This window comes from Dermacentor variabilis, chromosome 7 (assembly GCF_050947875.1).
Source record: "Dermacentor variabilis isolate Ectoservices chromosome 7, ASM5094787v1, whole genome shotgun sequence".
NCBI lineage: Eukaryota > Metazoa > Arthropoda > Arachnida > Ixodida > Ixodidae > Dermacentor > Dermacentor variabilis.
Genome location: NC_134574.1, coordinates 172,323,860 through 172,337,572, shown reverse-complemented (window position 1 = coordinate 172,337,572; position 13,713 = coordinate 172,323,860). Strand labels below are relative to the sequence as shown.

Genomic DNA, 13,713 nt, shown 5'->3' with positions numbered 1-13,713 from the left:
GTCATGTCCTAGTCTACCTTGTTTTAAGGAAGCATAGTAATGTCAGAGCATGCACATTGATGCTCGTATTGGAAGTTTTTCGAAATTAAACACAGTTGAAAGTGACCATCTTTCCTGTCCGGTTTCTTTTTTTCCACACCACTTCCGCGCTCCTCTTTGCGAGATGTTGAATGGACTAGCCCAAAAGCTAATTATTCCCCTACTTGCATTCATAGTCGCTTTCATTCAGTCATCGGCACCCACTCACATTCTGCATATATCCACTCACACTCGCCGGCAGTCACCCATGTTCATACTTGCATCCACTCAAAATCAGCATCACTGTCTTTCGTTTGGACTCAAATTAACCAGCACTCACTCCTGTTCATACTCACAATCTTGGTCACTCAATTACGCTCGGTCTCACATCGGCTGAAAAGAGTATGGAGCAAGAATTAGGGGAGTAGGAGTGAACCGTCAGTCGCACCTCAGCGCTGGTTGTCTTGCTGATGACCGCCACAGGAGGAAGCGGTGGCGAGTGAGGTCCCCCCTCGAGCTCGGTTTCAGTGTCATTGGTGACCTGGTCGGGTGACTCGCCGCTGTCGCTGTGATTTAACCTAGACGTGTCCTTCAGGAACTGGTCCAGAAAAGACATCTGCGAAGAGGGTCGCTCCAGGACTGTGACAGGAACACCAGGAGCAACAAATTAAATTTGAACAGAGTGCAAAAGGCAGTGTTTGTACATCAACTAAACAATCAATCAAGTATTCATTTCAGTGCACAGGACAAGCTTGCAAACCACTTAAGGTCAATTCCAAGTGAAGTATTAGTGCAATTAAAATTGCGATTGAAATACAAAGTGCAATTAAAATTGGGAAATATAAATAATGTGTTACATCAAGGATTTTGTTAAATCAAGGTTTGACTATAAATTCAGAACATCTGGCATTAAACGTTAGTTGTAAGTTACCGTCTGTTCCGTTCATGTCTCTGTGTGTTACCTTGTAGATTCTGCACTAGAACACTAATGAATATGGATTACCAACTAGCCCGAACCAATGCTCTGCTCAGTCACCGATAACTTTCACAAATGGTAGACTACCAACTCAGTACTTATTTAAATTTTTTTCTGGAAGAAAGACTATGTTAACTGTTTCAACTGAGTGAGCTGGGAAAACATACACCAGTAACGCAAGGAATAAATACAAAGAAATAATTAAAATTTGAATAAAAAAAAACAAGGCAATGTACTCACAGTGCAAAAGAAAACGTGGATGGAAGCAAGAAACAACATGGACAGCACAGACCTCCAAATGTTTTTATTGCTTGTAGAAAGAACACTTATAAATGTTCCTCATATAAATGTTCAATTGTTATATACAAATGTTTTTCTTTTCTGCAAAAAATAAAGTGAGCTGGAAGTTGATGCTGTCCATGTCGTTTCTTGCTTCTGCCTGTGTTTTGCGTTGCACTGTAAGCATTTTAGGGGTGACCCACCAGCTAGCCTACACGTTTACATTACTTAGAAAACCATTTGAGACAGGAACAACTGTTAGAATGTCAAGCAATCAAAGGTAGTGTAATCATGGTCAAAGAATAACCAAACCAGATCAAAGAATAATGAAACTCACATCCATCTCCTGCTGCGTCTAAGCGCTGTTGCAGATCTCGGATTTGGGAGTCCTTCTTCGTAGACTCCTTTCGAAAATGGTCAAGTTCCTGTTGTAGCTTTCGCTGCTCCCTGTGTACAAGAACAGGATTAATTTCAGCATGTGACTTAAAGGCTTCCTATCACATATGCATGACCTATGCTAAAGCAAAAATATTGTAAAAGGAAGTAAAAGGTATTTTTATTTAATGTGCTAAAAGAGTCAATGGCGACAAAATTTTGGACCACTTATGAAGCTTAGCTTAAGATAGCGTAAATATAGAGGGGCTTCTATGCAAAATTTTGTTGTTCGAAATACGAGTGTAAGCGACACAAAAAACTAGCAAAAATAGTCATTCTTGGTACTAACAGTGAAAAAAAAAATGCCACCATTACTGCTCACAGGAAGTGACAACTGACATAGAATGCACAGCTCCTTGGCATGACCACCAAGATTAGGTGGCTGTATTGATTAGGTGCCCCACAGGTGCACACAACGCACTGATAACCCTTACAGGCGATGTGCTGGGACTTGCATCAAAGCTGCCAACCATGGAATGCATGGATCATCTGATTAGGTGCTGTTTAGAGGCTGCTAATATGAAAATTAAAGCAGGGTGTCTACTATGTTGGAATTTTCAGATTCCCTGGCAGACTGTGACATTGGCAGTTTAGGCACAATAAAGAAAGAAGTGGTTTATAGTTTGCCAAGTTACTGCCAGCCCATAGTTTTCAACTACCAGTAAGACATCAGTCAGTTGGAACGCACTGTGTTCCATGCATGCTCCAACTACTCGGCGCATCAACCAGCAAGACACCATAATTTGTGGATTGCATAGGTTTATAGTTGGAACCATCGCTTCCTTCTACCATACCATTATACTCACCATAACATACTGTAAGCACCAAATTCCCTGATTTAAAGTACCCAAGATGAAAATTCCCATTTTTACCCCCTGAAATTTACAGAACTTACAAATTCCCTGAAAATTCCCAGGCTTTCCCCGATTGTAGACACGCTCTACAGAATTACCAGCCCTGCAGCTTTGCAAAAATTGTTTCAGTGGTATATACGCAGCATCCCTAGCCTAACACTTCGCAGGAAGATTTCACAACTTTCCCTTTTCTACAAACTCTATTATAATTTCCCACATGTCAGGAACACTCTCCTACTTCCGCCCAACCGATCTTCTAAGTGTCTCTTTAACAACCTGAGTCTACGTCTTCACAGTTCCTCTAATGCCTTCAACAACTCTTCCTTAACTAGTGCTATTGAATTGTGGAACGCGCTACCCAACAGTATAATAAATTAAAGTGATCAAGATAAATTTAGACACCTATTGTCATGTTTTTTAAACCTTTAACCTACCACTACTACGCTGTTACTCTAACGTCTAACTTTTCTTTACTGCTCTGTTATATTGCCAGTTGTGTTGCCATTTCTACTGCCAGTTCGTACCTTACTTGGTTTTGTTTTTAATTTTGCTTGCTCATCGTCTACTAGCATGTATACTAAGTTTTGTTTACTATTGTACAAATGAGTTAAATATAGTGATTCTTGATGCTTTTGCCCCCCCCCCCCCCCAATTTGTGTAATACCCTGAAACGGGTCCTTAAGGGATAATAAATGATGATGATGATTTATAAGCAATGCCAAAGAGAAATTTTGTTGCAGTTGGTTCTAAAGCAAACAGGTAATTTGAAAGGCTGTCATGAACATATTCTCTATTCAGCATCTCCTAACCACTTTGCATCTAAATTGACTATAGCGAGTCTCAATGCATAACCATATTGTCTCAACCTAAATCTTTTTCTTTCATCTCAAGCACTTCCAGGAAAAAAGACTAATGAAAGAAAGAGACTGGAAATGACACAAATTTATTTAGTTTTACAAACTTTTCAGCGCATCAGTTTGATCCTCGATCACGACAAACTGGACTTTAAAAGTTAAAGGTTAATGTGCAACCTTTGCAGACAGTGCATAGACATTAAAAAGTTGCCGCACTAACTGTAATTAACTGTGATCATTGTAAGTAAATTACGCTTTCCTGCTACACTGCATTATCGTTAGCACCATAACTTTTATTTTTTTTCTGTATTGGCCATTAGCATTCGCTGTGCATTTCTCTTGAGAAAATACCCTTTGGGTTCTTCAAAATCTTTTAAAAGGACCACTTGTATGCATCATCTAAAAAAAAAAAATATGGGCCCAGCATGAGCTTTAACATGTTTCAAGCATGTTCTTATCAATAACAAGCACTATTTTCATGTACAAAATTTTGACAATCAAAATTATATGAAAAAATATATCGATCTATGCCAGTTGAGCATATGAAGTAAGTCCTTCACACAAAAATGGTTTAGGCAAGAAATGATGACAACCAGGGTTTTTTTTTTAATCATAAATCCATGTATAATATGCACACTGACATTATTTTCGACAATGAAAATGATGGCCATGGGTTATACACTCGAATGACCACTTGAAATAAGTCCTTCACGTAAGACTGGCGAGGCCAAGAAGATGTCACAATCAGGGTTTGTCTTTCTTTATCACAAAAGGTCTGAGATGTGCACACAAACTCACTTTTGCTGGGCAACGAGTTCAGCACGGACACGTGTGAGTTCCTCACTGACAGCCTGCTTGGCCTGAATCTCACTCTGGAGGTTTGACTGTAGCGTCAGTAGCTCCATCTTCTCAAGCTTCTGGGAGCGTCGGTTGCGCCAATTCTTGTCCTGCATTTCAAATGCACATGACATCTTTGACATCACTGGCCTGAAGGAGAGCGCTTCACCCAAACATTAATTATTTTTTTATTATTATTTGTTTTCATTGTTGTTATTATTAGGGATGAGCAAATACTCAAATACTCAATTTTGAATTGAATATAGAACATTTGAATAAGTTTATCAATTTGCAAGTCAAATACTTGATATTATATTTTTCGAACATCGGTACCTGCAGTCAATGACCTAGCTGTGGTCAGTGCCATGACACGCACAGCGTTCTCTCTGGTACACGGTTCATCCTGGTAGAAGATACCGATTGAAATGATTAACGCGATGTGGACAGAGGGAACTACAACATCAGTGCTTATAGAAAGCATGAAAGCATGTGTGAATATCAGCCCTATTAACCACCGGAAGGCACGCTGAGTTCAGTGTTTACGCACGCAGATTCGTGCAGTTGGAAGCTCTCTACCCACATGCAAGAACACAGACGAACTCTGCACGCATACTCATGGTAGTTGCCGGCTGGTCGACCACGGACCCGAATGCCGCTTCAACAGCCACCAATCACTGTGCCACCCGTAGGAACACATTAATGACAAGATTTACGCGACAGTTTGCGACCCGTTATCACATCAGCTGGCAGCGAATTTTCATCACGGCCACACTGTCTAGCCCGTTAAGCCTAATCGAAGATTCGTTGTCGGGTGCGGCTACTAAAGTTATGGTTATCGAATCGACGCAGATCCATTCAACTGGTCGCACAACCCTCAGAAAGCCGACAAAATGCCTCGCCAACCAAAGCAAGTGCATGAAATGATCGCTGCATGGTTCACGGCCACCATCATTGCATAATACCACGTAGTGGCCTCTCATTCCGAACGCCGTTCGTAGGCACACAATGGTCTCTTGTCATAGCTTTGAGCGACCCATCACAAGACTAGCTTTGGCTTTACATGGTGGGTTTGAAAATATCATGTGACAGTGCGCTGAACCCCAGCTGCAGACGCATTTACACAGATGGCAGATAGATGCGACGAAAAAGAAAAAAAGGGGGGGGGGGGGAGGGGGAGACATCATGTGAGATTGCCATGGACCTTCCCATTGGAGAACTCTGTACCGTTGGCGCAGACAGCGGTCGACGCGTGCGGCCTCAATGACAACGCAGAGTGGTGCTGAGTGACGTGATGCGCATTCCCCACTTTTGTCTGTCGCGCAGATTGGCCTTACAATGAGCTGACGATAATCTACAGAAACCACCTGCCATAAAGATGGAAAAAACCCTCATGTTCTCTCAAGGAAAACTGAAAAGCAATACTTTCTAAGCAATAGAAGACTGCCATTAGGCACATTACTGAAGACCTCATTGGTATTTAGGACAACTTTGCTATTTCTTCAGCTTCAGAGTGAAAAAAAAAGCACTTAATTCTATTTGACAGGCATTACATAAATAAAAAATATTTTTCAGACCTTCGTGTACAAACTGAGTTGTTATCAGTGCTGGCATAGAAATTTGGTGTTCCCTTTATTAAGAGTAGTGCATACTTATGCGTCTCGATTCATATGCATTTAAGCTACTGATACCTAGCAAGATTCTTGTTCAGTGTCATGATTAGCCTACTGAGCATGTGCGGCACTGTGTTTCTTGCACAAAATTTGCAAGCATAAGAGTTTTGTAAAATTTTCTGATATTTGATTTGATATTCTGCATTTTTTTTATTCAATTCTATATTCAGTTTGAAATCTACTATTCGGTATTGGCACTCACCTAATTATTATTATTATTATTATTATTATTATTATTATTATTATTATTAGTATTAGTAGTAGTAGTAGTAGTAGTAGTAGTACTATAGAAATAAAAGTCAATGCCAGTTACAAAGCTTTGTTTTTGCATACTGAAGAAAATAAATAAGACATTTTAAATTATTTATTTATTTCCTACCTTTCCTTTCAGTTCTTTCCATTTTTAGAAGCTGAAAAATGTTTTGAGGCTGTCAGGGTGTTTACCAAATTGACATTTCCAAATTCCCTGAGTTTTCCAGGCTTTCCCTCAGTGCCTTTACAATATTCCCTGAGTGATGCAGAACTATGTTTTATGTCAAGATGGGCTGAAACCATATCGCACTATGCTGTCCCTTTCTAGTAAGCATATAAAAAGAACAACTTAATCCAATTTGAATACTAAGGAGTAGTGTTTATGTTATTTAAAAAGAGAACAGAAGGGAGGGGTTAGTAAAATGCACAGCAAATAAAATGCCTTCGAAAGAACTTGCAAATCGAGTCGGACATTCTCAAATATAAATAAGAAGAGACGCATACAGAAGCAAATATTTTTGAATATAAGCTATTTCTATCAACTCATAGCAAGCTCAATGGTACTTTAAGGCCTGAACTTTGTCACAATTGAGCTTCTCTCTCAACAGCTCGTAAGTCAACCCAACTGTCCTGACATACTCTCAGCCCGATCATGACACCTTCATGTTGTGTTTCACTGCTTTAAAGAGTTTATTTTGGTTTAGATGAGGTACACTTGCATCTCGGCATCAGCCAACACTTCATTTTTTGAGCTCAAGCTCCTTAAAAACGGTGGCAGGGCGCTTCCTTTCCCGTTCATTCCTCAATGCGTAGGTCCTTTCTGTTCTTGTCCTCCTTCCGCCACTCGTTCACCCCACAAACCATTTGAAGCATCTTCTTGGTCACTTGCATAGTACATGTCCGATTTTTAATCTCCCAAGGAGCCATGAAAACGTCCGAAAAATCGGTCAGTTGGAAAAAATAAATACATGTCATTTACAGCCCGTAAGGGCTCAAACCACCAAAGGCACATTCGAAAATGCTCTGAAGGCCTGTCAGTACATGTATTAGGCATATCGGTGCTCGTACTGTGACAGAAAATGCCGGGTGCACGCGTGTATAATTATGGAATACATACTGTGTCCCGTGGCAATGGCCCCTTCCCAAGCTTTTTATGCTTCACTGCAATACCTTTATGTATGCGTCACCAAGTAACATTTCTGTACAGAGGCGAAGCTGACTTTCAGGAACCGGCATTATGCAACGTTACGTGCTTTCCAAGCTCCTAAGCCAGTCGCGTGAACCACAAAGGCGGAGTCCGTGCCATTGCTGACAGCGGCGAATTCTTTCAAGCCCAGATCAAGGGCGCGCTGCAAGCCGCCGTCGACGCAATAGAAGACCAGCTGGAAGGCACCGGACTGAGAGGTTCGCCGAGCAAATCGGAGCTTCTCATACTCCCACCTACCAAAAACAGCAGAAGCAAGACCAGACAACGCCAATACGAAGAAATGAGAATCGTAACCAAATCTGGCAACGTGATCCCCTAGGTCGGCAAAATTAGGATCCTAGGCATGGTCATCGAAAAGCACAGAAGAAACGGCGAAACCATCACCCGTCTCACGGCAAAAGCAGACAACGCGATTCGACTCATCTAACGAGTCACTTCCCGAAAGGATGGCATGAGAGACGAGAGCTTAATTAGGCTCGTCCAATCCTTCATCATCAGCCACGTCGCGTATGTTGCAGCCTACCACAGATGGCTGCAACACGAACGAAACAAAACGTGCTCATCAGAAGAGCGTACAAGACGGCACTGGGCCTGTTCGAGTCCACACGCATGACCCGCTTGTTACAACTCGAGCTGCACAACACGCTCGAAGAAATAGCCGAAGCGCAACGGACCTCTCAATTGGAGCGGCTGTCCATGACCAAAGCCGGGAGGCAGATACTGGACGATCTGGGAATTAGACTCTCGGACGAGGTGGAGATTAAGCTCCCCGTCCCCGAAGAGGTCTGACGCCAGACCAGAATCGACCCCATACCGAAGAACATGAATCCCGAGTTCAACAAGGGAAGAAGAGCGGCGACGGCCAAGGCTCTCATCGACCAGCATGCCAACGATGAACACGCATGGTACGTGGACATGGCCGAATACCAACGGAACGCCTTCGCAGCGGTCATCATAGAGGCATCAACCGGCACCACGAGGACGGCAGCAAGCGTGAGAAGCGCCGGAGCGGAACAAGCGGAGGAGGTTGCCATCGCCCTGGCCATCGCCGACACAGACTGCCACACAGTGCTGAGTGACTCAAGACAGGCGGTGCGAAACTTCGCCAAAGGCCAAACCTGCAGGGAGGCTGAGCGCGTACTGCGAGCGGTAAAACTAGAAGAACGAAAAGTATGACTCAAGTGGTTCCCGGCGCACGCTGGAGATGCGTCGGAATGCAATGAGAACCATAATGAGACGGCACACGCAGCAGCGCGAGCGCTAACCAACCGCGCCCCGGCGACAGACCGTCTGACGTGGTTCGGAACCAAGGACCGCATGACGGATTACAATGAAATTACGAAGGCCTACCGCCTGGCTCGCAGGACTCTCCCACCCCTGCACCCGAGACTGAGTAGGGCAGAGGCGGTAGTACTGAGGCAGCTCCAGACCGGATCACTACCGAGCCCGAGACTGATGAATCGCATGTACCCCGAGACATATCCGACAGATATGTGCAGAGTCTGCCGGAGGGAGACCGCAGACTACACGCACATCTTGTGGGACTGCGTTAAATATCCAGAAGACGCTAAATCAAGACCACTCCCACCGCGGCTCGAGGCAGCCGCGAAGAGCTACGACCGAAACGATTAGCTCTGGGCCGTCCAGCAGGTCCTCGAGGCGCTCGAAAGGCACAGACCTAGCGAGCCGGCAACGGCGAGCGGAGACACACAGCGAGTAACGGCAACTTCGAGGATGACGTAGGCCCTCGTCGGAGCGCGCGAGCGCCCAACTGCAGGCATCAATAAAGTTGTCTCCAATCCAATCCAATCAATAAAAAGCACGGCACCCAACGGCAAGAAGCTTCATAGCGAACGTCGAAGCAGCTAGGCCTAGCGTTGCCGCAGTGGTGGCTATGGCTTCGAGAGGATCTACGTGCGAGAGCGCCGGTTCGAGGCAGCAAGGTGATCAAAATAGCAGCGGTGGTGATTTTGATTAATGCCGTTTTGGACATGCGGTCACAGCAAAATGTCCGGAAAATCGGATGGCGAAGAGTTCTTGCGTCCGAAATTTCAGACGTTCTGATACATTGACTCTATGGGGTACGTGGTGGTGCCGCGAAGCCGTCCAAATTATTGGGAATCCAGAAAGTCAGTCGTTGACTGTACATTGGCAACTCCTTAAGCCGATGACAGGGCATCAAAGACGATTCATTACAATTCCTGTCTGTCCTCAAGCCAGCATTACCCCGACTTTTGAACCTTTCAATAAAGTTACAGCTAATTTTCCCTGATAGAGGCACATGAGTTTTCCTTGAGTTTCCCCCCCCCACCCCCCGACTACACAAAATCCCTAAGAATTCCCGTTTTTTCCAGTTGGTAGGCACCCTGGCTGTATTATGTAAGGATTTTCCTTCAATTCTGTTCATTTGCTATTACTCATCATGGTGAATGGTTGATATTGGCGATAACAGAGCCACGGCTTTATGACACCAAATGACAAACACTAAGAAGTAGGGGTGTGCGTTTGTGTGTGTGTGTATTCAAAACTTTTGAATAATGAATCGAATGTTGTTCCAATTGATTTGAGAAGAGTCATTATTTGCAGGACTGAATATTTTAAAAATAGTTTTCAAATATTTCTTATCAACAAATGCGCACAATAATACCAATACCAATAATACAATAGCTTCCATTTCAATCATAGTATACATAACGTAGTAGAGAACACTGCATTGCTCAGGGAGCCAGACTTTCTCAGCCAAACCGCGATTCAACAGTGGGTATTGTTTCGCACTAAAGATATCGTTAATTACACCCTTGTTATATTTGAGAAATTGGGTCATTCACACTCTCCTTCTGGTCCAGACAAGCATATGCAATGTTCCATAATTTTCAGCAGCGTCAAAAAAATTTTGAAGGCGACAAGCCAGATAGCCTGTGAGTGCCCGTGATGTCACTATTGCAACAGCGCTACCATGTTTATTTAGTTTGTTGTAACCAAACTGAGCATGACACTTGGTCAGTGTAAGTGGACAGATCTCTGATAGACTCCTTGATAAATTTTTTGAGTGTAGAAAAGCTGTTAATGGTAGCCAAAATTTTCACAACATACCGTGGCCCTAATTTTGAATAGAACAGACTTCGAATACAACAGACTCTTCTCACTGGATTATAAGAGCCCTTTACAATGAGCGCAGACTGTATTGGTGGGTCAACTGCTTGGTCATTGCTCTTCTACATTCAGCACACTTATAGCCACTCTGATGTTCACAGGAACTGACAAGAACACATACTATGAGTTTGTTTGATTGTCCTCATGTTGGAAGTACAGTACGTCTATGACAGATAATAGAATATAACATTTCATGCAGGCAAATATAGAAAACAAAGGATTATCGCAATGGCTATAAGGTACATAAGATTGCAAGAAAAGAAGCCTACCGCAGTAGGCGTGGGAAGGCCACTCATTCTGAGGTAGTCCAGTTCTTCCGTCATTTTAGTAGCCAATGCCTGGAGGTAGCCACGAGCATCCTTCTCATCACTCACCCTGTTTAGAAAGCAGCAAGACTGTTAATGTGCAGTTGTGAAGCGCAAATGCTAATCAATACTGCTGCAAGGCTAGGAAATCAGTAATCACATGATAATAATCTAAGATAACCCTGCACTCATAGTTTACAACACAGAGCAAACAGACAGGACAAAAATGCGATGAACTTTTACCTTGCACAGTATGGTTCACTGTAATAGGGAACACACAGGTAAAGGCACGTTATACTCCAGCATAATGAGTGCGCACGCATCAGCCACAGTGAATTTGCACTCGCAAATGACTGACATCTATGCTCCAGCTACGTGACGCAGCTGGCGTAACTGGTGCTGCCAGGTGCTTTCCAACGTCGACGACGAGTCTTAAGGCTGGGAGGTTACCCTACAAAACCCTAGGCTTGCTTCACTAAATTGCGAATATACAGCCCACACAGCACGGTTGGAGAAAGTCTGTGGGAAGTGCTTACATGTCTATTTCATGGTGATACTGCAGTGCCATGTGTGAAACATGCATGATCTCACTGGTTGGATCGGCTGCCCACAATAACTTGTTAACGTAGTCAGAATTACAGTTTCTTTTGACGGGCTTAAATGGACACCATTTTTTTTTTCCCGTTGCGCAGGGTATGTCCAGGCCAACATTGGAGACAGCACAGCAGTCAACAATGAAAACAGGAAATCCCACACGTTGTAGAACAACGCTTGTAGAAGCAGAGCAGAAACAAAAAGTGCACGCATGTGGCATTGTGCATGCAAGCAATGCAAGCGCAGCTACAGTGGCCCAGCGAGAATGCACGCCGCAGGGAATGGATGGCGCAGGGTGGCTCTCTGCGTATCTGCGATGGTTGCTGTGGCAACATGCAGTGCCAGTGCGGCTGCGGTTGGTTGGAGTGTAGAGCGTCGAATTTTCACCATGCTCGGCATCATCGATGTGACATAGACGCGACAGTCGGCGCACTGGAGTATAACTTGCCCTTTAGAAGTCTGCCAATAATTACCACCGAGATATAATAAAAAGGCCCACGAGCTATGTTTTTTTACATATTATTGCATGTCCATTTGATTACATAAGCCACATATTGCTGATAAAAAGGTGCAAAAATGTTCTTGGTATATTGGCTTTATTACTAAGTGGGTATTCCCTTTACAATGGGCCATTATATACATCACGAAAAATTATGACATTCTTCGTGTAATGCAACGAACTTTCACGTAGTGGCACTGTGTTGTGAATACTACCTACCACATTCAATATTCTTTACTTTTATCTCTTTTTGTTTTTTTTTTTTGCAATTTGTGGAAGTCACTGAAAACCGTTCTGTCAGAGAGTCACAAAACAATTTCTTCGACTCTTCCCATGACGACTCAGCGGTGGTGAGGAAACACTCACCACTGAATGATCTCACTGATCTGTGCCTCCCACTGGGCGACAGATTCCTTCTTCTCCCTCAGTTGGCCAATCTCTTCCTCCAGGCAACGACGTTCTTCCAGTTGCCTCCGCAACGTCTCTGTAAGCTGCACAGCGAAATGCGGTCTCAATATCACCACGTCGTCAACACTACTAATGCCATGCTGATAAACGTTGAAATGATCAACTTTATGCAAGTAAGGAAAGCCTCAGCCAGGAGCCGTTTCATCTCAAGGACTGGTCTTCATAGACAAAAACAAGTACTCTTGTCAATACAATGGCCCTTGCCTGGGCTTCCCCTGTGCATCCAACGTTGATAATTTTAAGTATCGGTATTCCTGTAAACCCATCGTCTAGTTTGAAGAATGTACAAGTGTAATAGATGACGTCAATGTGGAAAGTGGTCGCACACAAATGCATTTGTGTGTCATCTTACTTCGTCTGTATTCTCGCCTGCCCTTGAACATTCTTCAGTAGTACAGTCAAACTCTGCTACAACGAACGCCGCTTCAACGAAATATTTCCAATTCCCCGTCAGCTAGCCATAGAAGTCAATGCAAAAAAGTTCTCGCCACAACGAACAATTTTTCGAGCTTGTTTTCGCTTCAACGAAATTTTCGCTCGGTTGAGCTGGGCTTTAAAATTTGTTTCGCGATAAAATAAACATAACCCCAATCGTGTGCAATTTTTCGTACATCCACACCACTTAGGTTCACCGAAAACATGCGCCCACTGCACCGTCGCCGATAAACTCATGGAGGGCGCCATTGTTTGTTGGTGATGACGATGGGGCTAGCTGCCTTGCGACAAGGCACAGGCCTACTTTGCCAAATAGGAGTCACAGCCAATCTGTATGCATCCTAGGTCGCGCGATCGCTGGCGCAACGCGGTGACGCAGATTTTCGTTTATTTGTGCACGCGGCCAGCATGGCGACAAAGCAGAAGTTTCTTTCCTTGGAGGTGAAGGCGCAAATCATCAGCGAGGCTTCGAACGGCTGAAAGAAATGAGACGTTGCAGCAGAGTTCGGCATCTCCAACAGCACGGCATCGACAATTTTGAAGTCGAAGGACGCGAGCACCCGTGCTCTTTCTGCGGGGGCATCCGCCAAACGGAAAAAGTTGACTAAAGCTGCACATGAGGATCTTAAAAAGGCGTTGTTTACATGGTTTCTTGACATGCGTGCCAAGAAAATGCCAATCAGCGGATGCGTGCTGCCGCGAAAGGCACTTAACTATGCTTGCATAGTCGGCATTGATGATTTTAAGGCAAGCACAGGTTGGTTGACCTGCTTCAAGGCCCGACACGACATCATTGCGAAAGTATGCGGCGAACAAGATGCATCGGCCCCGCCTCGTGCACTGGATGTAATGGACGCTTTTGAAGTCATTCGTAATT

General features: G+C 43.9%; 1 protein-coding gene across 3 annotated transcripts in view; it reads right to left on the bottom strand.

Annotated features, from left to right (window-relative positions):
- Positions 1–13,713, bottom strand: part of gek (serine/threonine-protein kinase gek) — a 320,768-nt gene that overhangs the window by 89,401 nt on the left and 217,654 nt on the right. For all 3 annotated transcript variants that reach the window (XM_075700310.1, XM_075700309.1, XM_075700311.1), the window contains 5 exons: positions 12,300–12,424; positions 10,805–10,910; positions 4,215–4,363; positions 1,611–1,720; positions 467–657 (listed from right to left, as the gene is read on the bottom strand). In XM_075700310.1, coding sequence (XP_075556425.1) covers positions 467–657; positions 1,611–1,720; positions 4,215–4,363; positions 10,805–10,910; positions 12,300–12,424 — 681 coding nt within the window. The remainder of the gene's footprint in view (positions 1–466; positions 658–1,610; positions 1,721–4,214; positions 4,364–10,804; positions 10,911–12,299; positions 12,425–13,713) is intronic.